Raw genomic sequence first — 26,434 nt, forward strand, 5'->3', positions numbered from 1 at the left:
ATGGCCATCCTCTTGGAAGGTTTCTGGATCACTCTATTCCTTCAGATCACCCGCCCAGTCAGCTGTCCTCCCTTACCTTCCCACACAGACTGTCCATATGAAAGTGATCAACGAGCCCCATGTCACCCATCAACCTTCTTGATAAACTTTTGACTTCCACGGCACCACCTTTGCCTCACTCACAAAGAGCTCTGTCTGGATCTTTCTCTGGCTCCTCCTCCACCTGCTAAAATGTCTTCAGGACTCCACTCTGGGCTCCCTTCTCTTGTCCATTCACACAGGACCCCTAGATGATCTCATTCAGTCACATAGTTTTAAATACCAATAAACATCAACGTGCCCCAGATTTCCAAACCCACAGCTGCAGCCTCTACGTTAATGACTTTCTGTCCCAAACCAGGTAAGGCCTTTCTAGTGGCACTGGTCCCCAGCCCGTTGCTGGACTGAAATCCTCGACGCTTCTCTCCCTCACCTCTTACTGTTGATTCAGCGAGTGCTGTCAGTTCGTCATCTGAGGCATACCCTGGAGACAGCCCTCTGTCTCCATTCCCATCACCTGGACCACCATGATAGCTTGCTCCCAGGACTTCCTGCTCTCCTCCTGCCCCCAGCATAACTACCTCCCCCAAAGTAAATTGTACCATTCCATGCCCCAGCTTAACCCCCTTCAATGAATCCCCAATAACATCTAAACTCCTCACATGATCTGAGCCCAGCCTCTCTCTTCAACTTCATCTTGAACCACAGCCACCTTACTCACTATATTCCAGACACTCCAGCCACTCCGGCCAGCTTCTAATTTAGTGGTTCTCAACTGGAGAGGACTTTGTCTTCCAGGGACATTTGGCAATAGTCTAGGAGACATTGTTTGATTTTAAACTTTAGAGGGGGAATGGATTCCTCCTGGCATCTAATGTTTAGAGGTGGTGAGGTGGGGAGCAGAGGGAACACTGCTAAATGTCCAATAAGGCAAAGGAGAGCCCCACCCCCACCCCAACAAAGCACTTATCTGGCCCAAATGCCAATAGTGGACTGAATATTTGCATGTCCCCAAATTCATAGGTTGAAGCCCTAATCCCCAAGGTGATATTTGGAGGTAGGGCCACTGGGAAATAATTAGATTTAAATGAGATCACAAAGGTGGGGCCCCCATGATGGAATTAATGCCCTTAAAAGAAAAGAAGGAGACTCTCTGCCGTGTGCAGACACAGCAAGAAGGCAACTATCTGCAAAATAGGAAGAGACTTTCACTCGACACCATCTCTGCTAGAGCCTTGATCTTAGACTTCTAAGCCTCCAGAACTGTGAGAAAGAAAGGTCTGTTGTTTAGGCCACCTAGTCCATACTAATTTGTTATAGTAGTTCAAGCTGACTAAGACAAGTACTGAGGTTGAGAAATCCTGCAAACTGCTAAAGGAATTGGTCAGCGATCTCCTTCCTGCCTCAGAGCCTTTGCACAAGCTATTCCCTTAGCCTCGAATGCTCTTTCTCTACTCTCTGCATGTCTCTTTCCTTCTAATCATTCACAGCCTGCCTTAGATCTTATTTACCCAGAGAAGTTCTTTCTGACCCCCTATTCTGAAGTAGTGCTTGCACCCTGTCACTCTCTATCATAGCCTATTTTAATTTTCCAAATGCACTACCTGGTAGTTCTCTTGTTTTATCTGTTCATCATGTTTCCCTCACTAAAATTAAGTTTCTTAACAGCAGAAATCTTATCTGACTAGCTCACCAGGGCCTAGTAAGTGCTTGTTGCATAGTTGGTACTCAAGGAATCCCTGGGAAACAAATGACTTTCAGTTGATTTAGCTCGATTCCAAAAATATGTGTGGGTACCTATTATTACATTGTATAAGCAATAGGTACCCAGAACATTTAAAGCTGATTACCACAGTCACCACTCTCAAGCAGCTTACAATTGCTTAAGAAGGATAAAACGTGTTTTTACACACTTTAGGCAGAACAGTCCACGTGCTGTAAGGAGATGGTGAGGCGTCATGTGGTGAAGGGCACTCTCTGAGTTGTGAGATAGTGTGTGTGAGATGCTCGGCAGGGTCAGGGCTGAAAGGCAGCATCGTGTAAGGGTGAGAGGCGTGGACTCCGGAGTCCAGACTAGCGGGACTCGAATCCCAGCTCAGCCACTTCTGGTTGTGTGACCTTGAACCAGCCTTTTCATCTCTCTGTGTTTCAGCTTCCTCATCTACAACATGGAGATAACAAAAGCATCTGCTCCGCAGCTTGCTGTGGATTTAAATGAGTTATATTATGGGAAGCGCACGGCCCTGGACGACACTACAGGTCTGGCCTCTGCTACCCAAAGGAAGGCGTGACCGCCCAGGACCAAATGGGGATGGTGGAAGGCTGACTTTTGAGATAAGGTGAAGTTCAATGAAAAGGACGATGAGGGCCTTCTCAATGGAAAGGTTATGTTATACGTCAAAGAAGATGCACTGTGGCCTGGAGTGCTGCTTAGGAGTAGGGTTGGACAAACATCCATTTTTTCCGGTTCACCCATCTGTGTAAAGAAAGATTTTTTTTTTTTTTTGAGAGCCGCTAATGGGGCCATGGTCATCTTCTCTGCTCAGCCTATTACATCAGAAAACATGAGAGGGGCGCCTGGGTGCCTCAGTCGGTTAAGCATCCGACTCTTGATTTTGGCTCAGACCATGATCTCATGGTTCGTGAGTTTGAGCCGCACATGGAGCCTGCTTAAGGTTCTCTCTCTCTCTCTCTCTCTCTCTCTCTCTCTCTCTCTCCCTCCCTCCCTCCCCTGCTCATGTGCACTCTCTCTCTCAAAAAAAAAAAAAAAAAAACTAAAGGAAAAAGAAAACTTGAGAGAGAGCTGGTCACCAAATCACAATATCACTTTCTGTCTAGTTGTTGTTATTTTTAATTCCTGTCCATTATGCTTTGGTTAGGGAAAAAAAAAAGGACTAGAACCCATCTGGTTCCACCCTTACTACGCTGTGAGTTCACCCCTGTCCCCTGGAAGGAGAGAACTAGAGCCTGCCCACTGTATTCTAGAGCGGTCTAACTAGGCTGAGTTAGAGCATGTGCAAGACTCCGGGGGTTAGGGACGTATCACAGAGATGTCAGATATCTCCATTACTGTGATTCTTTTCCTAAAAACACCATCCACTGTTCTAGTCACAGATATTACATGCAAAGCATTTTAATGTAGAGGAAAGGAAGTAAAGAACTTGAACTTTCTCTAGCTACATGTTTCAAAGCAGAGAGAAGGGAGACGCCTGGAGGCAGCCAGCACTGCTTCCCACCACGCTGGGAGTGTCCGTGTCCACTCTTTTCTACGGTGAAGCCGGACACAGGCTCTATCCCCAAAAGGAAATGCCAGCAAAACAGCCTCTCCTTGTTTCTTGAAAGGAAAAACTGATTTCCTTCTACTGTTTAGTCTAATAAGCAGGAACCTGGGAGCCTCCGGCTCCATCGTCTGCACTGTGATGCTGCTGAAAATTCTGCAGGACTTGCAAGCCATCGAAGTCAAACTTGAGAGGAGGCATGACTGAGCATTTCTTGAACTTGCAGACATTTCAAGACATGCCAATCCACATATTTTTAGCCTCCCTCTCCTTTCCTTTCTTTCACTCCAGTGACGGGACTGAACAGCAAGAACGATACTCTCCTAAAAGAATAGCTCCCTGGAGAACGAAGGAACTGAGCAGCTACCATAGGAAGAACTGCGTCCTAGCCCTGTAGTGCTCTAGGCCTTTGCTGTCCCCTCCCCACCAAAGGCTGCCAGAGCGTTTTGCAGGAGGAGGCAGGTTTCCAGCCCAAGCTTAGGCAGCTCCTTCCACCTGGGTGGGTTTGGGAGCCCCTTACACTCACTGACCTCTATTCCTGCCAGGTGTCGGGGACAGAGTTCCTAAGTAAAGGGCAGCCCCACAATGGCTGAGAGCAAAGGCCAAAGCCAGCCTTCTGGTGTCACAAGGAGACCAGAGCCAGTGGGAGAAGGTGGGCCCCAGGGTGGAATTAGTGACAGAGGCCAAAGCTTCTGGTATCTAATCGAGAACAAGATAAGAAAAAGGAAGAAGGTCCCATTGTCCCCACTCTAGGAGGTTGAGGGGAGTGGGAGATTGGAGGGGGGGGGGTCCTTTCAGGAAGCTCCTCAAAAAGATAGGGGGAGTTAGAAAAAGTGTTGCAAAACAAAAACAAAACCAAAAAAAAAAAAAATCCAAAAACCTAGAGCAGGGCCAAAGAGAAAAGCTGGGAGGGACGATTAGTGGGGGGCTGCAAATTGGGGGCAGGGGCTGGGGGACCAGCAGCTGGGCTGGTGGCTGGCCACAGCCCAGAAACCTTGACTCAAAGGACTCACTTGAGTTTAGTCCTCCCCCAGGACTGTGGAAGGGGGAAAAAGGAAGGGAGAAACAAGTCAAAAGTCTATGGAGGAAGGAGCTTTCTGTTGTAAAGGACTACCTCTTGGGTCTGTCCCCAATTTTCTGGGTTTTGTTCCTGGTTTAAAAGAAGTTTTATGTCACCCATGAGAGTCTGCATTTTTGTGGGATTCAAATATTCCTTAATTAGGTGTTGTCTCTTTACAGAAAGAAAAGACGCCTTTTATTTCATTTTACTTTGCCATTTTAATTTACTCCCTTTCGTGTTTAATAACTAGGTAGGGAAATGTTAAACAGCTGCTGTAAAATATTACAAACTCTGCTCCCTGGGAATGCTGAGAAGGAACTTTCTAGAGCTATCTCCCTCCCAAAGAAGAGCCCCATGGGAGGGGGCCCACAAATCCCAGCTTTGTGGTAAAGGTGGAAGGAGGGGAGATGTGCTCTTTCCCTCCAAGCCACTGTGGTCCCCTAGCACCCTGTCAACCTTCACTCCAGAATCTTCTTGGGTAGAGGTCTGAATGCAGAGGGAGTTTGAGGGAAGCTGAGAAACACATACTCAACCTGTTTGTTGCTCTCCTTAGGCACCACCTTCTGAGCCAGGCTGAGACTACCTTAACTACAACTAGGGAATCTGCCCTGTGAAGCTCTGGAAAATCAAGAAAGACCAAAAAAATCACAACAGAAAAGCAGAAGTGGCCAGGAAAATGTTTCTTTATGGCCTTGGTCTACTGGATACTGGCTCTCTTATTCCGTCTGAAGTTTGAGGGAAAGGACAGACAAGGGATGGAGCTATAGTTTTTTCTACAGCTAAAAAGTAAGGGGGGCACACTCCCCATCTAGATCGGGCCGACCGTCCAGCCAAAGGTCAATACTTGTCTGCACATTGCAGATGCTTCCCAAGGGATCTGGAACACAAATTCGCAGGGCAGCGCAGGGCACCAGTCTCCGTCTACTGAGCTGTGTATGATGCTTATACGCTCATTTTGCTGGTAAAAGAGCCTGTCATAAAATGTAATACTGACTATAAAACAAATCAGCGCTTTGAAACGACTGGCTTCAGATGTTTTCATAAATCCCTAATGGCTCAGGCACTGCCTGCTATTGATAATATTAATGTGTTAATAGTTCCTCTGAAGCAGCAGCGCTGGGTAGGGCTGGACACACACACACACACACACACACACACACACACACACACACACACACACGGGAATACCAGGGAATTGGAAAACAATGCTTTGGCTCTCCCTTGAATTCCGGCTACACTTGGTTGACCTCAGAAAGCCAGATCCAAGGGAGAAATCTGATATTTAAATTATTGGCTGGAACTCCCCTTTAAAGTGTTTTACGTTGGTTCATAAAAAGGTATATTATATAGGTATATGAACATATAAAAGCATGCAAGCATAGCGGTGCTCCCAGCAGCATTATTCACAGTAGCCAAGAGGCGAAACCAACCCACATGTCCACTGACAGAGGAACAGATAAACAAGATGTCATATGTGCACTCCCTGGAATATCACTCGGCCATAAAAAGGAACAGAGATCCTGACACCTGCTACAACACGGATGAAGCTTGAGGACATTATGTCAGTGAAATAAGCCAGCTACAGACCGACAAATACTGTAGGGTTCCACTTGCATGAGGCACGTAGAGCAGTTAGATTTCACAGAGACGGAAAGTAGAAGAGAGGCTATCGGCAGCTAGAGGAAGGGGGGGAAAGAGGAGTTAATGTTTTATGGGTATACAGTCTGTTGGGGAAGATGACAAAGTTCTGGAGATGGATGGTGATGGGTACACAACACTGTGAATGTACTTAATACCACAGAACGGTATACTTAAAAATGGCTCACATGGGGGCTCCTGGGTGGCTCTGTCAGTTGAGTGTCCAACTTTTATTTTACAAGAATTTTTTTAAATGGGAGCAGAAAAGCATGTGAATAATGGATAATGTCCCCAGAACTTGGAGCTCCCAACACTACCCACCCGAGGCTGAACCAGCCATGCTGGGCTTTCTCTACCCTTAAGAGAATGGAAAGTTTGGGGGCAGCCATCTGGCTCAGTCAATGGGGCTTATGACTCTTGATCTCTGGTTGTGAGTTTGAGCCACGTTGGGTGTGTAGAGATTACTTAAAAATACAATCTTTAAAGAAAAAGAAAATGGGAAGTTTTGTGTCTGCACTTCCCCAGACACCCAAGCAGCCCAGAGAAGCCTACCCATGAAAATCCCATTCCAACCTCAAAAGGGAACTTAAGGAACCAAGAATGACATTTTTCATGATGCAATTTCTCCACTCCTTCCTGGCCAGCATCATTCAAGTCGGAGGAACCTCAGAAAATCAACGTTCCAATCTCCCTGGCCACAGATACAAGTTTTTTTGAGGCGCATTTCTGTGGCTGGACCCGCCCCCCACCCCCCTGCCAGCCCTCTGATTCATGGGATGGAAAGAAAGGATCTAGAGAGTCAGAGTTACAAATAACAGAGGGAGTGGGGGGCGAGGGGGTGAGGGGTGGCTCTGGCTAGCTCACAATGTTTTTCCTGGACTCGCCTCTGTCTTTTGGGGTTCCTCTTTCCTGAGAACCACTTGCCTAGAATCTGTGATTTTGCCTCACACTGGTCCAAGAAAGAGAACCTGGGAACCACCAAAGCTGTTGCATCTGAAGGCAGAAAGAGGTGGCCCAGTCAGAGGCCAGCACCTACCCAGAAGCTTCTCTCAGTAACACAACAGACATTGGATGCATGCCACAGGTTTTGCTAATGCTTGTTCTTTGGGGTCAGTTTATTTAAGAAATGGCCAGAGCATGGGACACCTGGTTCACTCAGTTGGTAGGGCATGTGACTCTTGATCTCAGGGCTGCGAATTCGAGCCTAGAGTTGGGTGTAGAGATTACTTAAAAATAAAATCTTTTAAAAAAAAGTGGCCAGTGGGGCGCCTGGGTGGCGCAGTCGGTTAAGCGTCCGACTTCAGCCAGGTCACGATCTCACGGTCCGTGAGTTCGAGCCCCGCGTCGGGCTCTGGGCTGATGGCTCAGAGCCTGGAACCTGTTTCCGATTCTGTGTCTCCCTCTCTCTCTGCCCCTCCCCCGTTCATGCTCTGTCTCTCTCGGTCCCAAAAATAAATAAACGTTGAAAAAAAAAAAAAAAAAAGTGGCCAGAGCCTTCAAACCCCTGCCCTCTTCCCCTGCAAGGAGATAAACATTGGCATAATCTTTCCCATTCCAAGTCTCCCTGGGCCCTCCCCTCAATTTCCATTACACTTCATTACCCCAAGCCAGGCAGCCATGAGCTCCTGAGTCCCCTCACACAGACTTTGGCCCAGCTTTGCACCTACAACATGTCAGTGCCCATTCTTCTTCCTGCAGGTGGGGAAGATGAAACCCATAGCCAGTATGAGAAACCTGTTCGGATCCCTCCACAGAGAAAAGGACAGAAGAGAACATGGTGCCTATTAGCATGATGCCTAATAGTTTTCAGGCTGATGGGCCCAGTGGCAAAGACCCCAGGCAAAAGAGGGGAGCCAGCCAGGAGGATCCGACACAGCCTGTAAGGGGAGCCCCACTGGAAGAAGGTGGGGAGCACAGCACAAGGCTCACACTGCTGAGGTAAGGCCTTAGGTGGGATGACCCCAGGGTGCAGCCCAATAAAGGCAGTCAGAACAGAGCCTGAGATGTGAGCCAGTTAATGGGTTAAAAGCTGTTAGGCTGTTAAGACTTGGAGCAGGGAGAGAGATGCATAATCTGAATATCACTAAGAAAATTTTGCAGCCAGCATCCAGATTTTCTAAATCAACCACTTCACCAAATTCCCTGCCAGCTCATAAAATGCCTGTCTCCCTTTCCTTCCTTTTTCCAAATGATGCTATTTTATTAAATAGTGTTTAACCACCTGGGTGGTTCAGTTGGTTAAGAGTCCTACTTCAGCTCAGGTCATGATCTTGCAGTTCGTGGGTTCGAGCCCTGCATCAGGCTCTCTGCTGTCAGCATGGAGCCTGTTTCAGATTCTCTGCCCCTCCCTTGCTCTCGGGCTCTCTCTCTCTGTCTCTCAAAATAAATAAATAAATTTTAAAAAATAATAAAATAGGGGTGCCTGGGTGGTTCAGTTGGTTAAGCATCCAACTTTAGCTCGGGTCATGGTCTCATGGCTCATGGGTTCAAGCCCCGCATTGGGCTTTGTGCTGACAGCTCAGAGCCTGGAGACTGCTTTGGATTCTGTGTCTCCCTCTCTCTCTGCCCCTCCCCCGCTCACTCACTCTTTCTCTCTCAAAAATAAACACTAAAAAAATAATAATAAAACAAAAACAGTGTTGGAGGTTGGGGGGAGAAGTAGAGAACTGAGGGGAGAATTACATTTTAATTTTATTTTAAATGCAGTTTTGTTTCCTTCAAGGCTGTCCTAAATTTGGTTAGGACCAGAATGTGTAGGCCCTCATAATTTGCCAAGTTGGATTTAAATGTGCTATAATAGTGTGTGTGTGTGCGCGCGCGCATGTGTGTGTGTGTAGACTTATTCGATCAAATATACATTTAATATGCACAGGTATTCATTATATCACAGCAGAAACATGTTGACTCTGTGTTTACAGTCTTTGGAGATATATTTTTAAAAATCGTATTTTTGCTTTCTGTATACACATTTGCTGTTGCTTATAATTCTTCTGGAAGCCTGACCGGTTTAACTACTTCAGCTTGGACTCACTTGAGGGGCAGAGAGAGTATGCAAAGCTGCAGAGTGCTTTCATATTTAAAAGGGGCTTCTCCAGGATTGCAGACCTGTGGGTTGATGGTCTTTCTCTGGATCCATTTCCTGTTTTTCAGGCTGACCCAAGTTCTCAGACCACCCGGGCTGGGTCGGCTGCAGCTGGGGGTCTCAATGGGATCTCTGCAATTCAAGGGGGCCTATTCCAAAACAGGATTTGAGCTGCAAACTGCCTTTCTCATCCCTGTGTTTAGGGGGCACCGGGATGCATAGGACCCTGGGGTAGAGGGCCTAGTGACCAGTGAGTCAACTTTACAAAAAGGAGGCTGGAAAAAGGAACAGAATGAGTTTAGGATGGTGAGACCCTAGGACATAAGGAAGGAGGAAAATGGGGTAATGAGGAAGCTGGAGGCTTAAGACACCCTCCTGGGAAACCAAAGAACGAGTTGTCACTGGTTTTTGGTCAACAGACTGGAGGCCTCAGGAGAGCCCAGGTCTGGGTCTCTAGAAGCTAAGCTGCCACCCCCCAGGAGCACAACCACAACCAGCTGAATCCAGAGGCCTTGGGCCACTCCCCCAGGACAGACCCTGTCACCAAGCAGCCACCCACTGACGCACTCTTGGGGCCCACTAGAGCATAAACACTCCAAACACTGATTTAATCTGTTTGGAAACCACAGGTCAGAAGATACCAACAAGGCAAGAACCACGTTTAACACATTCAAGACTTCCAAACATTTAACTGAATCAAACACGCCTAGCCACAAAAACCAGTGGAGAAATTTAAGACCCTCTTGTCAAAAACACAGATACACAGGGCCCTCCCCAGGGACCACTCGCTTCTGGAAGCCCACGCGTGGTGTGTATCTCGTGGGCCTATTCCTAACCTCGCAGTTGTTCCCACTCGCCCGCTCCTAGGAGATCCGGATCCTCAGTGACCCTTCCTCTCCCCCCGCCCTCCCCGGCCTCGCCATTTCCTGAGCTGGGATCTCCCACAGAAGTCCAGCGTTTCCTGTGTTGCAGGGACTTCTCCAACTTGGAGCGGAAATCAGGTCCGGGCCAGGGACACAGGGGCCCGTCGCCCCGGTTTCTGGCCCGAGCCCCGAGACCCCTATGGTCCGCACAGTATTTGGCCGGTGCCGCGGCGTGTGGGGAAAGATGGTTACACCCGAAAGGAATCTCGACTCCTCGCGGAGCCACTGCTCGCGTCTCTCCGCACGCTCAGGTTCTGGCTCGGCTTTCAGCAACTCCCCCTCCTCTCTAACCACTCGCTCGTAATTCGTGGGCCGCCGCGGAGCTGCGCCCGGGGCTACAGTCCCCAAATTAAAGCGCTTTTGCAGCCTGGACTCCCAGCGAGCTGCCTTCGCGCGCCACGCCGGCACCTCCTGCCCGCGCTCGCCTCCCCGCCCCGCGTCCCGGCAGCTGAGATGGATGTGATTTCACGCACATCCTGCGCACACACACGTGCGCACACACGCAGTCGCCCTCAGCGCCGCCCGCACACACGTACGAGCCTGGACGCTTTCCTTTTGTGCTCGCTTTGCAGGACGTGCTTCTCTGCCCCTGGCTTCCGCTTTTCGCTCCTCGTCTCCTCCGCCTCGCCCCGGCGAGTCCCCCGGGCCTGGCTCACTCGTCCCGGCCCCTGTACCCCCGTGGGGTCCCTCTCCCGCTCCGCCCGGGAGGAGAGCGGCCGCGGAATCTCCAAGCGCGCCCAGCGACGGCCGGGGTCTGCGGGCAGCTGGGGCCGCAGGGCTGGCCTCGGGCCTGCGCCCTGTTTGTTTTCCCTTCGCCCCCTGAATGCTAGATTAAGATGTAAAGATTACCCGCGCCGAATAATGCCGGGAGTCAACACTCGAGCAAACAAAAGTGCTTGCACAACTCCGCCAACCCCGCTGGGACCCGGGCCTCGGGCTGGGGGAGAGAACGCGCTCCTCGCTGCTAATTACAAATAAATGATGATGTGCTCACTAAGTAATTGATTTAATGAAGTTCCTATGAAACTATTAAACCCGGGTGGAGGTCAGGCTGGAGGCGCCCCAGAGCGCCCATTGTGGGCTGTTTAACTCCACCAGGCTCCTCGCAAAGACATCGGGGCTAATAGGTGAAGTCACAGCTGTTCGCACTGACTTCTCGGAGCGCCCGGCCGGCCGCGGGCACCCTCGCGCCCTCCTCCTGTCGCGCCCTCGTGCCCCGCCGCCCGCGCCCCGCGCCGGCCAGCTTACCCACGCCACTCCCAGCCCCGCCGCCAGCTCCCGAGGGCCTCTCCAAAGGGATCCCGCGTCTCGTTAAGAGCGGGAAGTTGAGCGCTGAACTTGTGCGCACCGCCAGCAGTCGGCGGCGTCCACCGCCGCCCACCCCTCCCTCCTCACCCCACCCCCGCCACTTGGTGCAGGAACTGCAGCCAGTGTGCCACGCAGGGTGCTCGCGCGCTCTTGGCAAGGTGCCTGGAGCCCGAGCGTGTGCCCAGTGCACTGGCTAAGGCGGGGGCGGAGGGGGTTGAGTTGTACATAAGTGTGTGGGGGGGAGTGTGTGTGTTTGTGGTGTGTGTGTGTGTGTGTGTGTGTGAGCGCGTGCCGTACGTTTCCGGCCAAAAGGCCACGTTTTTACATGCCTTACCCTGGCCTGCGGCCTGTTCAGGCAAAAAAGTAATAAAGAAGGGGACCGAAGAACAAGGTGCAAAAAAGATCACCCAGGGGGACAGTGGGCATGGGAACCCTAGTCTTAGGTTTTGCAGACTTGCTGTGGGAGGAGGGAGTTGTACTGGCACAGCCCTCTCATCATCCCCACCTCCCACTTCTGCCAGCTCCCTGACCCGGCCAGGCGGTTCCGCCCCAGAGCGACACCTTCAGCTCCCAGTGGGGCGGATCCTGTAGGCCGCAGGCCCGGTCGCCCTGGCTGACAGATCCGAGCTACCTCCCTCCCCACCGTGCACAGAGCCTAGCCCCTGCAGGAAGGTGGGAACTGCTTCTCCTGCGGGATGGCTCTTGATGGGAAATGTAACCGCCTCTTATCCTGGAGGCTGGGGGACCCCTGAGGGGACACAGCCTTTAGATGGAGAAGCAATCATTGCAAACGGATCTGAAGTAAGGGATGCTAAACCCCTGCACTGGGCAGCAAGGGCAGGAGAGAGCGTTTGAGTGCATCTCCTCCTACCCTCTGGGAACTTTGTAATGAAAGAGAAGGCCCAAGTCCTTCTGGAACTCCACACCGGCAGACAGGGCCTCCCTTGGGGGTTCTGGCTGCAGAAGTCAATGGCCCAGGGTACCCTGCACCCCTATACCCCGCCAAGTCTTGTCTCTCCTTGTCAAGAACTGAGTTAACAAAGTTTCTTAAAGTACTCATTTCATCTATGCCAGTTTAATGTTAGTAATTTCCAGCTGCTGAAATCAACTTCCATTTGATTTTCAACCAAATGCTTGGAGTTGAGGAGGAGGGGATATTTTGCATGCTGTTGGCGCCCTTAAACAGAACTCCACTCTGTCTGGGTCTTAGGTCTTCCAATACCTGGAGGGAAAATTGACAAAAATCTTCCCTGAGTCTTGCTTGAGCCCTCAGTTTCACCGTCTGTAAAATTGGATCAGAGATCCTTGGCAAAACTCCTTTGGGCTTTGTGATCTTGGAAGGGGACCTTCAGGGGAAGGAGGAAGTCAGTAAAGACACCGGTTTGCACCAGGCTTTTGTCTTTCTTTGTACAAGCTAGCCCCTTTGTAAAATAACGCCTCACCAGACTGCCTAATGGATTTTTGCAGGGCTGGGGTTCTAATTTTCCCCACTCACAAGCAGATGAACGAGACTGAGTGTTCCATCCCAGCGAGTCCCGCGTGGCCCTTGTTTGCTAAACAGCACCTCTCCCAAATGTGCCCAAAGTGGTGCACGCCGCCGGCGCACTCTCCTCCCTGGCCGAGGGCAGATGTTCCCATTTTGTTCCCGCCTCTCCTCCCCTCACCCAGCTCCTCGTATTCCTTTAACGCCTGCTGAGGACTGCATCCCTGCTGCCCTTAATGTAGGATGGGCCCTTCTCTTCAGCCTCCAAATGAGAAGTGACATTTGCACTCGGCTCAGCCAACGCGTGAGCACACCGCAGGGACACAGGCCCATTGAGCGAGTGAGGCCGAGGGGCCGGCGGGCTCGGCGGCGTCCGAAGCTGCCTTAATTAATACCATCTTAAATAGTGCAGCAGCCACCGAAGACAAAGTTGAAGAAAGACTTTAAGGCTGAGTGCCCCTCGACAAGCTCTTTTTCCCCATGTCATTCAATATTTAATGCGCCCGCTTCTAATGCTACTACTGGTGTTCCTTTCTCAGCAAGGACATTATTTTTTCACGGTGCCCATAGCCAGGGAAAGCCCTTTAGGCAAAGAAAATCAAAATGTTTGTTGTTTTGGATGACTTATAACTCTTGTTTAACACAAGCACTTTCAGCAAAGTATAACAGGCGCAGCGTCCAAAGCAAACAACACAATCCTTGTGACAGAGTCGGACACAAAAAGCACATTGTCTTGCGGACTACCCCTTTTCTCTGGTGCTAGATGGGGGCCTGTCTCCGAGTGAACACCACGATGCCATTTCACTTTTGAACTATTGTTTTTGAGTTATGCCATGTGGTCAAAAGGAGCGAGAAGGGGGTTGTTTCCAGGCTCATAAGACAAACGAGTTGCCTTTTCATTGAAATCCCCCCGCGATCCTTGAAAACGGAGTTTAAATGTCACCTCCGCCTTTCTAATGGGCACAGGGCTGGAGGCGACCCTTCAAAGCGCCTGGGTGATAAACGACCCTTATTAAATATAGCCGGGACCGCTGGGAAAGTCCCGCGCCCGGCCAGCACGTGGAAGAGCGCCCCTCGCTGGAGGGCCCCGGAGAGGCCGGGCCTCCCCCTGCAGCCGACCGAGGCCTTGGCGGCCGGCCGCGGCCCGGCCCGGCCTCGGGGGTCGGGGTGGGGAGCCCGGGTGAGGGGGGCCAGTTGTAATACAACTTCTTATCTGCCGCCCCCAACACGCCCGTGCGCCCCCATCCCCAGAGTCTCGGCGTGAAAGCTTGGTGCATTTCCCCCTGACTTCTTTTTGTCCGTTGCCGAGTGGCGTCTGCAAGTCTGAGCTGCAAAGTTACTGATTTGCAGGCTGCATGTTAAGGCAGCCCATGTAAGTAATTTCTCCGGGCACCCCAGCAAAGGAGAACAAATCGCTGACAAAGGCGAGCGCTTTCGATTCAGCGGCGTCGTTAAGGCAACCCCGAAGTATTCCTCCTATAATAAGTTCCACTTCAAAGGGTTTCTCATTCAGCGGTGACTGCTTCGCACTTTTATTAAGTCCGGGCTTTTTCACTCGGAGGAATCATCTGTTTGGTTATTTTTCATCGTGTTTATTTTTCACCATTCACACAGTACTTGTATTAAATAAACAAAGAACAATCGCTCTGCAAATAAAAGTACTTAGGTGGGGAGAGAAGGAAGAGGCACTGGAGCTCCGGCGCCCCTGGCCCTGTCCCCTCCTCCAACTGCACCCACCCCACCCCCACCCGGCTTTCTCTCGTCCTCTCCTCGGTCCCCCTCTCTCCTTTCTGGAGAGCTAGGAGGTTGCATGGGAGATCGTAACAACAAGTGGGTGGAAAGACATACGTTATTATAGGTCGCGCATGTCATATTCTATGGGTAATACTATATGTAATACATATAGTTCCGATGAGGTGTAAATTGAGTGTGCTAAGTTGGCATGAAAGTACAGGTCACTGCAACTGTATCTTAATAGAGTGTCTCGAATCACTGTGGACCCTCTGCCAGCGACTCCCCTGGCCCAGCCCATTGCCATAGCAATCCTGACGCTTGGTGTGGGTGTACCATAAAAGCAGTAGTTTGAATTTCAAAGAACATGCCTTTGAACTTCTCCCTGCCTGATTAGGCACTTGTGCCCGCGTGTGAATGTGTGTGCCCCGGACTGTTTGGGCGTGGACGTGGCGGGGGGGGGGGGGGGTTGAATTTCTGTGAGTTTTTTATCACATAGGGAAAGTGTGCTGGCAACCCCAGGGCGGTTTGTCTGTGGGTCTCCTTAGCCATCCCTCCAGCCCTGGAACGGTGGGTTCCCCTGGCCATGTGTCTATTTTGGTAGATGATGGGGAGTGTGATCTGACAGGCTGAAAGTATTAGTAAGTGTCTGGATTCAGCTTTCCTTTCCTCTAACTTAGATGATCACTTGAGAAACCAGATTATCTCCCCCTCCAACGCCCCAGTCCTTTTTTCCAACCAAAGTGGGATAAAAAATACTTCTGGCGGGAACATCTCTCATTCCATTTCATAGAGAAAGAGATGATAGATAGATAGATAGATAGATAAGATGGTAGGTAGGTAGGTAGGTAGGTATGAATGGTAGGTAGGTAGGTAGAATGAACTACTATGGTCTCAAAAAACTTCCACAAAATGCAAGATGTAAATGACAAGAGTTTACAATGTAAACATGTAAATGACAAGACATGCAATACTAGCATGTCTACAGAGTTGGGCCTCGCTTTCAAGGACTTTGGGCCTCCTCCTTTCCTGTCCCCAGTGCTGTCCCTCTTGTGTGGCCATCTCCAACTCCTTAAAAGAATAGAATTCTCACCCTCGAGCTATTTCTCAGTGCTTTAGATTTTTGGAGCATTCTCTTTAGCAAAGAAAATCCTGAATGGGAAAAGATATACATAAAATACAAATAACCATGTGTTTGAAGATTCTCCTAGCCTGGAAAACAAAGGTAGATGATTTAAAATGTTTGCGAGGGCCACAAGGGCCACATTTTGCCTAGGAGAGATGAAGTCTTTGATGATAGCCAACTTAGTGTCAATAAGTGGCTTTCTTTGAGACATATTCAGATGGGAACGTCTTGCTTGCCAATTGCCATAGAAATCTTAACACACCATGAAGATTGTCCAAGCGCCAAGCCTTCCGTTCTGGACTAAATTACTTTGAAGTGGCGCAGGACGAGCAGTGGTCAATTTTAACTCTATAGACTGGACAGAGCTCTGGGAGCGGAGATTGTGCGTTTTAAAGCAGAAAATAAGAAGGGGAAACTTGTTTTATACACTCTATACAAGGTTCTGCTCATTGTCAGATATCTTTTATCTTTTATATTTCCCATGAATGATTCATGTCTTGGTGGCTTTGTGTCCTCCCTTTCACCAGAAACTTCATTAGAGAGCTATAAGTTTTCCCATTGATTGGGGCCCTTCGCTGAGTGTTTTTCTCCTTCGTGTGCTGGTTATTGTCATCTGACTTGAAACAAGTCTTTGCTTCGTGTTTCACCTTTAGTACATTTAACAAACCTGACTTTTCAAAACCACTGTAAGCTTATGGAGAACTGCTTATTGACGTTACTACCAATAATAATAATAATAATAAAACTATTTGCCTTTTATCAGTTTTGTATCGGCTAACATAAAAACAAGCAAATGTTCAGCCCTGTTCAAATGGATGGCCAATCACATTAGTTTAAGCCACTTGAACATTTTGTTGCCATGATTCTAATTTCTAACACCTGCCCTAAAATGCTGAGCTAGGTTACATAGATCAGCTCAACTTGTAAATAAACCACAAACTGGACGCTACCCGTCCCCTCCCCCCTCACCCCCCATTACCTGATGTGAGCAGTGTTTAATGTCCTATTCATTCAGCATGTAGTTAACTCAGTACCCATCTCAGCCCCTGATTTTACCCTTCTTTGTGCCTGGATGCCTCTCACTGTCCCTCCACCTTTTCCTCATACTTTTTACCCTTTTACTTTAGGGGGTAGGCACCAAAAAAATGCTAAAACTCACTTTTCAGATTTTCACTGATTAGGATCTCTAAGGACATTATTAACAAATGAGTGCAGTAACCCCTAAGATTTATGTTAGTGTTACATGCAACTTACAGGGCTTAGTCTTCATAAATATTGTATTTTCTAGATTAGATGGTAAGTTAAACCAAGCTGTAAAAATATTTTATTGCTAGGGAGAGGCAAAGAAATAAAGAGCTCAAGAAGACCCAATGTTCACCAGTCAGCAACCTGTTCTATTTGTAAAAGAATGGCAGAAATATGCCATTAGGCAAAACATGAGCAATACATAGGAAGAATACCTTTATTAAATTTTTTACTTCATAATCATTCTTGCTTTCTTTCTATTGGAGGTACACATTTTAAGTTTTTATTTTAGGTGTATCAGGAACCAATAAATCTGTGGCAGAGTAAACCTATGCATGGCAAAATACATAAAATACATATTCCTTTGTTTCAGAATAAATAAACCTGTAGCATAATAAAGAATAGTGCAAACTACCATTGAAAAAGTTGTATAAATAAAACAACTCATTATAAATCAGGAATATTTTGTTCTAATAAGTTTACGATACATAAATTATCCCCCCGAAGTTCATACCTTATTTTGTCTATTTGAAAGAGCTTTGAAAGTGAATAATACGAAAATCAAATAAACTTTAAAAATGTAGAATTATTTTATATTCAAGTTTTATGGTCTTTTTCTTTATAAAGGAGGGTCTGCATGTTTCATATTCACTGTAACAATCTGAAGACAACATTGAAAGGCTTTCAAAGTGACAGCACCATGCACTGTACTAGTAATAGAATATATCTATAAACTATATATAATCTCATCAACACAATGCAAAAAAAACATGCAGGAAGAGTCCTGGTTTTCACATTACGTTGTTCATTCAAGTAAGCTTAAAAATATATTCCCCCATTTTCTTTCCTTTTTTTTTTTTTTTAAATAAATCGTGGATCATAAACGACAATCTTTCACCAAAATGTATAATATAATTCTTTGGTGTGCTTTGAACTCTTCCAGGAAAACAAAGGATGATGTCTGAAAATAAATTAATTCAACTGTACAAATAATAGTGTTCACATACAAGTTATTAACAATGACAAGACTACATCAACCACTCACAGCACACAAAACAAATTTCTACAAACCCTGGGGAGGGGGTGTCTTCAGGGTCTCTGAGGATAAATTAGTGCTCTTTAGTATATTTGTATGATGTTTATGATGGACTATATTTTGCACAAGATGTGTTGCATGAAGTGAAAATAAATTGACTAAGAGTTATTGTCCTAGGTCCTTGACCTTTTTTATCCTAGCTTGACAGCTCTGGCAAAGGTCACACATTCATCAGTGTTTGGTGGTAACTAGAAACCTTTTAAAAATTTTAATATGTATAGCCACTCCCTCCCCTCTTTTCATGTAAATCATACACTTCGCACACTGTTTTCAAATGGGATAGAATTCAGTGTGCTTAGTGCTCAGGTGGGAAAAAATGCATGAAAATGCAGTTGCGGGCATTGAAAAATAAAGACTTTTTAAAAGGCTGATACAACAGTATAAAAGAGGGGTTGGCCTGTCTTAAAAACAACAGCTTTCCCAAAAAAGTAGGCATGTTGCCAACATCACACCTCCTTAGACTTGCCTGTTAATTTTGGCATCCCAAAAAACTTCTCTAAAACTTATCTTTTTATGACACAAGGAGTTTGGACACAGTAAAAAGGCAGCATCTGCGATTTCAGATTAAAAAAAAAAAACCGTAGAGAAAAAAGAAAGCACTTAAATTTCTTCTATTTTATAAAATATCACAGCTTCACAGTTGACTGTTGCAGCAGCGTGTTCTTGTCCCCACTTTTGCGGGAACAATCACAGTAGCACAATACGCGGAGACGTAATAAGGTTGCTGCATCTTTTTTCTTTTTAAATCCTACAAGCAGGGTACTGAAGAGATAATCCTGTATAAAAATACTGTGTTAAGATGAGAGCAGTAATAAAAGAGTGGAAAGTTAAAATCACAACTATTAGAACTCAAAGGATTTTTTTACAAATATTTTTGGACACAGGTACAGTCTAAGATCTGTTGGCAATGCAGCAAGTGTGTGGTTTACAATCAAGAGGCCTTTTCAGAAATAGGGCCCAAGGAGGAGGCAAAGAGGCTCCAGAGAAGCCCTCGTTATGGTGTTAAAGGCAATCTTGAGGCACTCCAGGAAATGCAGAGGGCCTTGGTGCTGTGTTGAGTTCCGACTTAATGCTTTTTCTTGCTCATTTCCAAATATACACATATTGAGTCAGCAGTGTGTATCTCCATTAACCCTTGGTACATTTTGCTCCTAGCCCTGTTCCCCTGTAACCTACAAGTCCAGCTTGGTTGGGTTTTGTTTGTTTGTTTGTTTGTTTTCTAAGGGGAAAAAAAAAAAGCCCAAATATCTTAATTAAATTAATTAAATGTACAAACACCATAGGGTTTCATACTGAATAAATAGGGCTAATTAGACCCGGTGGCAAGTCTGAGTCAAGGGTTTGTCTCAGGCTCGGCATTGTCTCAGGTTAGGATATGGTCCAAGGACTCCCACTTATTACTTATTATTATTACTAGTAAATTCTAAGGTATCGTCCGCGGGACTTCAGAGTTCCCATACATCTCTTCGTCTTCAGACTCCGAAGTGGTTCCGTTGCTGGAAGGTGTGTGAAGGTGGCTGGGGGCTCCACTGGCCTGGCAAACATACCACTCATTGAGGTTGGTCACCTGAGGAGACAGAGTGCTAGAACGACTCCTGGTTGGGTCCAGCACAGGGGACAAGGGGGCACCCACTGGAGTCCCCACTGAGGAGTAACCAAGGGCTCCTGGAGAAGGTGGTGGGGACTTGCAGTGAATCTTCATGTGCTTCCTCAGAGAGCTGGGGTGAGTGTAGGACTTGTCACAGCCTCGGATCTTGCAGTAGTAAGGCTTGTCGCTCGTGTGGACATGGGAATGTTTCTTCCGATCGCTGCTGTTGGCAAATTTCCTGTCACAGCCATCAAATTCACATTTGAAAGGCTTTTCCCCTGCAACAAAACAGAGGGCAGGTCAACAATTGCTTTTCAGAGACCCCTCACCTGAGAGAGAGAAATCTTGGAACAGAAATGAGGATGCATTTTCCCATTCTCTCGAAGACCAACCCCAGCCTGGTTTCTATTCCTAATTCCTACGTTCCAGAATGCAACAGGGAAGGGACACTGGGCCTGTGAGTGGCTAGATGTCAGTCCCTGCAGTACCAGAGGGTTCAGGGAGACGATGGCTAGAGCATGATCCAGGATGTAACACCAAAATCCAACAAGGACCCAGATACCCGTGTCCTCACTGCCCTCAAGGTCTGTACCTGCAAGGATACAAGCAGATCCCCTGTCAATATAAATGCTAATAAAATGATTCTTCCAAAGCCACAGCTTGGGGGAAGGATATAAAAAAAAAAGAGAAAAGTAAGCACATTACACTAAATTAAAAGTGAAGTGGGGGAGGTGCCATGCAATTATAATAACGGCATTTTGTTTCAGAGCGTCCCCAGGATTCCACCGATGGGAAAGGAAATAAGGCAAAACCCCGTTCTCTTTAGAAACAAAGGCACCTGTGAAACACACAGTCCCATCACTAGATTTCATATAAGCCTGGATGGGCAGAGGCGAGGCTGTTGGCCTCTTCTTTCTCCCAGCTTTCCTCACAACTTGCAGGGCAATTAGGAGCCTTTGGAACAGAACCTCGGAAACGTGAATAAAGACCACAAGCTGCAACCAGAACTTAGCTTGTACCTGATGCCCCACGGAAACGTATTCTGACAGCCTTCTACCCCACTTAATAGTCAGAAAAGGGACTGTTTACCACAGTCGTTGGCCCATCATCCCTTTCTTTAAGCTGCTCTAACCACCCCAGGAACACAATGCCTTTAAACACAAGGCCCCTAGTTCAGGGAGTGGACATGTTAATAACACAACTAGAAATTCAGCCACAACACCTCGGTATTAAAAAGCAAAAAAGGAAGACAGCAGGTAGCAGTAGGAATTTTCCTTCTCACCTAAGTATCTATGAACTTAATGTATTTGAGTCATAATTGAACCAGTTATCTCATACATACTATTGTTTAATAATATCTCCCTCATATTTAAATGATTTTTAAAAATTAAGTTGAGTTTCTCTACTGAATTTCAGCACCTACTCTGGTGGCTCACTAGGTACGGCTTTTTCCTTGGTTTTGGATATGTTTCTCAAAAAGCAACTATTTAAGACAGTTTAGTGTACATAAATTTTTGTAGTGAATTTTCATATACAACTATTTCAGTGTAGTTTTTTTTCTTTTTCTTTTTAATCTCACCAATGACAAAGGCTTGGATGCCAGAGTGTGTTAACACATCTGAAAGTATTCAGATGCCTGGACTATAACTTCCCCTACCTCTAAATACTGTTTAAAAATGAAATTAAATATTATTCAAATACACTTCCTACACTGATCTATAGAGGGGAAACACAACATAACACAACAACAAAAAAGTTAATCACTTTTCATAAAAATATCAGTTATCTATCCTGATCTGAGTTTTACTTTTAAGTTGGAGATAATTCTAATTTAATATGGCATTATTTAAAAATTTATAATGGGCCTTCCTTCCGTAGGGAGGCTTGAGTGGTTTTATTCACCCTATGCAAATGTGCAGTGTCGTTTGGAGTTGTTCCTGTCCTCGCTAAGAATCCCGGATTGTGAAGAATACAGTAGCTCTAAGCACTGTTGGTCCCACCACTGACCACGATGAAGAGAAACAATTACGCCCAGAGAAGGGAGATATGGAATGGGGTGGGGGGTGGGGGGAGTAGAAAAGTAGGGATTAAGGTAATATTAAGGACGAAAATAGAAGGAAAAAATAAGTAAAGGTGAAAGAATTGCTTGTTTTATTCAGGGGGCCTAGGCGGGGAACAGTGAGCAAATTCCAGCTAACTGGAAAGGGTGAGAAACCCCAGTGTTTACATTTCAGATTCCGACAGAGGAGTCTATCAGAATCTAACTACTTGCAGAATCTGAGAGAGTAAAGGAGGCTACGTGAGCTGCTCTCTGTTCTACCAGTTCCCTCTCCCAGAGAACTCGAGTCTGGCCCAAAGGAAGGTTATAAACCGAATGGGGGTGGGGATGGGAGGAACGTGGGTCAGGAAATGGGCCTTCGGGAGTGGCCGGGGGGATTATTCCCTTTGATCAATCTGTTCCGGGATTCCGAATAACCCCCAAAAGGGAGAGCGCCTTGGTAGGGAGGGGGTTCCGGAATGGTCCCTGTCCGCACCCAATCTCGACTGCTAAGCGGCCTAAGGACCGCCAAAACCCCCTGGGCACCGGTTTGAGCACTAACGTGAGGCGCCGGTACCCCTCCCTGAGGGCCTCGGCGAGAACCACTCCGCCACCCGCAGCCGGGCAGGAAACGCAACCCTGAGCACGCCGTGAAACTAGAAAACACTACTGCCCAGGGGCCCGCAGCGCTCGGGATCTCCGCCCCCGCCGTGCGCGCGCGCGCACGCCCCTCTCCCCCTGGACTGCCGTCGGAGGGAGCCGCGACCCGTGGCAGCTTCCGCGCCAGCAAGTTCCAGTTCCTTGCTCCACGGGGGAAGAAACTGTCCTCAGGTCCGGCGGCGGAGAAGGAAAGGTCCACTCTCTCTCCGAGGCCTGCAAAGGCGGGAAAGGCCCAAGGCCGCAGGTGCTGCTTTCAGGGTGCCCATAGGGGACGGGGTTGGGGGCGGCTTCACCTCCCGCGCCCCGCGAGCCCCCTTTACGGTTCCAGGCCCCTGTCCTGGCGGCAAGTGCCAGGCACAGGGGCAAACAGCTGGCTAAGCGGGCCAGGGAGTTTTTCCGAGAGCCTCGTGGGAAGTTTCCTTTTGGAAAATTCCTTAGGGTGGACCATCTCGATTAGAAAAGCAGGGGGCTGGCCAACGGAGTTCCCGGAAAGATGTGCTCCCAGCCCAGCATCGGTGCACAGGAGGCCTATCAGGTGATGGCCGGGAGGAGCCAGGCCCCGGGCCCAGCCCCAGGCCACCCTGACCCGGCTTGCACGCAGAACCCCCTGATGCCCCGGGCTCCGGCTGTTGGCCAGGCGTTGGGCCCACGCGCGGCGGCTGCCTCCTTGCCGCCCAGCGCCGATAAATCAGCCAAGTAATTACTAAATGTAAACTCCAGTTACTTAAGTGTCCTCCGAGGGGTAATATTGTCTATCCCTATAAATCCCGACTGCTCGCGCTCATCAGCGCTTCCGCCCAACGCGCTAGTACGTTCGATGGAGGCACACGACCCACAGGAAACACCCCACCGCCCCACGCCGCAGCCGCTTTTGGGATGGGAGGGGTCCCCACAGCGCTGGGGGCTTCCCCCAAGTTCTTACGGGGGGGCAGGTACCAAGGACCGCAGGAGACTGCAGCTCACCCTGCCCTCCTCCAAATAGAATCCTCTTTGAAAGGACAAAGCCAAGTTCTCTAGCACCTTGCAGGGTATGTGTGATAAAATGTGTGTGACAGCTGTATGATACTGTATGGGTATGTATGAAGGTGTGTAAATGGGGAAGTGTGCGTATGTGAGGGTGTATGTGGAAGATAAGCGTGTCAGGGCATATGGGTGTTCCAACTACCAGGAAGTGGGGGGGGGTAGTATGTGAGATACGGGTGTGTGAAGTTGTGTGCTGTGTGCACGTGAAGATGTATGTGTGGGAAACGTGAGTGTGTGTGTGTGTGTGTGTGTGTGTGTGTGTGTGTGTGTGGAGGGGGTCTTCAGGGCCCCAAGGGCGCATTTCTATGGCATTTTGCACCACGCCCCGGAGGGACAGGACCCCTCCCCTCCTGGAAGGGCCACATTGAGCTGGGCCTGGTCGCCTCAATATCGGAGTAAATCCCACGTGCCCCCTCGCACGCCCGCGCTTCGGAGCACGGTGCGGGCTTTGCCACCAGGTGGGGAGGGAAGAGCCACCAGGGCGGCTCCAGCTCCGGCCCCCCTTCCCCATCGCCCTCCCCAAGTTCCCGGGGCCGGGCGAATGGGGGCTGCCGACCGTCCTGGGCTCCTTCCTGCTCCGACTGCTGCTGCTTCTGTTCCGGGGCGGCGGCGGCGGCGGCGTCTGGAGCGCGTTGCCGGTCCCGGCGGAGGGGCTGCGAGCGCGCTGGAGACTCCACCGTGTGGGAACCCAGCGCGGGGCCTGTGTGTGCTATCGAATTACTTATTCATAGAAAAAAAGGGGGGGAGAGAAAAAAAAGAAGTCACATGTCCGGGTTATACGTATGCGAAGAGAAGCAGCAGAAGGAGGGAAAAATTAAGGCGAGCAGGAGGAGGAAGAGAAGCAGCGGCGGAAGCGGCGGCGGCGCGGGAGGCGGCGGCGGCGGCGCGGCCGGGGACAGACACCCACCTGTATGAGTGCGCTTGTGGATCTTGAGGTTTTCCGAGCGCGCGAAGACCTTGCCGCAGCCCGGGAACGGGCAGGGAAAGGGCTTCTCGCCCGTGTGCACGCGGATGTGGTTGATGAGCTTGTATTTGGCCTTGAAGGGCTTGCCCTCGCGCGGACAGTCCTCCCAGAAGCAGACGTGGTTGCTTTGCTCTGGGCCGCCCACGTGCTCCACCGTGACGTGGTTCACCAGCTCGTGCATGGTGCCGAAAGTTTTGGAGCAGGGCTTGGCGCCGCCGGCCGGGGGCGGTGGCGGTGGCGGTGGCGGCCCGGCCAGCTCCTCGGGGTCGATCCACTTGCAGATGAGCTCCTGCTTGATTGGCTGCCGCATGTAGCGCAGGAAGGCCCCGGCCGCCCCTGGGAGGTGGGGGTGGTGCTGGTGCGGGTGCTGCGCGGGCGCCGGCGGCGGCGGCGCCGGGGGCGGCGCGTGGTGCTGCAGGTGGGGCCCCGGTCCGGCTGCCGCGGCAGCAGCAGCCGCCGCCAGGTTCAGGTTTAAGTTCACGGCTCCGTAGCCGTGCAGGGCTGCGGCTGCAGCGGCCGCCACCGCCCCGTAGTGCGCATCCCCGGAGCGCGGCGCGAAGGGCGGCTCGGTACGTCCGTACAGCTCAGCCGCCGCGGCTGCCGCGGCCGCCGCCAGCCCCAAGCGCATCTGGCCGTTGAGCGGGTGCGGGTGGCCGCCGGGGGCTCCCGGAGCGTCGTGCAGCGCGGGGAAGAGCGCCGGGCCCCCGCCGCCGCTACCGTCCGGGCCCGCGTAGGTGCCGCTGGCCGAGATGAACATGCCAGCCGAGTGAGGAGGCGGGGCCGAGTGCTGGGGGGAGCCTGTGCCAGACCGCTGCTCCCCTCCAAGAGGGACCCCGTGCATGGCCGCCGCGGGGGCCGTGGCGGAAAGGTCCCTCCGGAGGACGAAGTCCCTGCTGTGGCCTTTGCCGCTGCTGCCGCCGCCGCCACTGTCGGTGGCGGTGTAGCCCGAGAGGGCAGGAGGAGGGGGAGGGGGAGGAGGAGGGGGTGAAGGGGAGGGAGGAAGAGGAGGGGCTGGGGGCGGGGGCGCGGAGGGCTGCGCGCGGCCGCTGCCCCCGCCACCGGGGTAGGTGCTGGCGCCGGGGTGCGCGACCGAGGCTGCAGCGCGGGCGGCGGCCGCCGGCGCCTCGGGATGTGCCGGGAGCGCCTTTGAGGGAGGGCTGAGGCCGAGCGCGCTCGCCTGGGCCATGTGCTCGGGTCCGAGCGGAGTGATGGCCACGCCGGGGTCAGAGCTCAGGTCCCGAGGGCGGAGGTGCGTGGCTGTGGCGCGGCGTTGGGAGTGGGCGGGCGGGCTGGCCAGCGCCGGGAAGCCTGTCATATTCTGAAGCGGCCTGGCCTGAGCCGTTGCCAAATCCGCTAATCTCAGCGCTGGCGGGTTCCTCTTGCTCAAAGGGGGCTCCATCAGAACTACACAATCAGACCCATAGACCCTCACTGGGGGGACTTTTTTTTTCCCTCTGCCCACCTTCAAAAACATGTATATATTAGGCTCTCTTTAACTTCTTTGTCCTGGCCTCCTAACTCTGCGTATTCCTGTTCCCACTCTGTCCTCCAGCGATTGGCAGAGAGAACACATTTCAGCTGCACAGTGGGACCGAGATTTTGGAAATGGCATGGGTGGGATTGGAGGGAACATCGTGATTGACAGCAGCCACGACTGCCGGATTGGCTCCCATTCAGGCCCTCGGCCCAGCGGGGATCCGCCCCCGTGCTCGCAGCATCCTTCGCTTTCGCTTCGCGCCCCCTCCTCCCCTGGAGCCCTACGTCCCCGCCTTCCAGGGGATGCCCAAGTTGCACTTGCAGAAAGTTTGTGCCGGGCCTGCGCGCGCAGCGCCCAGCGTTCCCATGACGCGCCTTTCGGAGAGCGTGCGCCGGCACGCGGCCGCAGGGCGCGGGGTGGGTAAGGGCTGAGGACCACCCCCCCCCCACCCCGGGACAAAGGGGGTTGGGGGATAGCCCCCAACTTCAAAAACCTCCGCCTCACCGCACGCAGCGACTCCCCCAGCAGCATCCAAACACTTTCTACCTCCTCCGTTGGAAGAGCCCTGGGCTGCTCTCCGGAAGAGGAAGGTGAACCGTGTGCCGGTCGTCATACTTGTAGAGGTGATGCTAGAAACTTCTTATTTGGGAAGGACATCCAGTCTGCCGGGCGCTC

The 26,434-nt window shown here is 50.2% G+C and overlaps 1 protein-coding gene and 1 long non-coding RNA gene across 2 annotated transcripts in view; both read right to left on the reverse strand.

The window, feature by feature from the left end:
- The window catches only part of LOC115512418, a 78,877-nt gene extending 67,515 nt beyond the window's left edge, over positions 1 to 11,362 (reverse strand). The window contains exon 1 of the long non-coding RNA XR_003968383.1: positions 11,269 to 11,362. This is a non-coding gene — a long non-coding RNA (uncharacterized LOC115512418). The remainder of the gene's footprint in view (positions 1 to 11,268) is intronic.
- Positions 11,363 to 17,496: 6,134 nt separating this feature from the next.
- On the reverse strand, positions 17,497 to 25,756 carry ZIC5 (Zic family member 5). The gene is made up of 2 exons (XM_030313444.1): positions 24,226 to 25,756; positions 17,497 to 19,875 (listed from the first exon to the last, which is right to left on the reverse strand). Exons 1-2 carry the CDS (start codon positions 25,754 to 25,756, stop codon positions 19,433 to 19,435), a joined length of 1,974 nt encoding a protein of 657 aa, XP_030169304.1. The 3' UTR covers positions 17,497 to 19,432.
- Between the last annotated feature and the right edge of the window lie 678 nt (positions 25,757 to 26,434).

The sequence above is a fragment of the Lynx canadensis genome, chromosome A1 (genome assembly GCF_007474595.2).
Source record: "Lynx canadensis isolate LIC74 chromosome A1, mLynCan4.pri.v2, whole genome shotgun sequence".
Taxonomy (NCBI): domain Eukaryota; kingdom Metazoa; phylum Chordata; class Mammalia; order Carnivora; family Felidae; genus Lynx; species Lynx canadensis.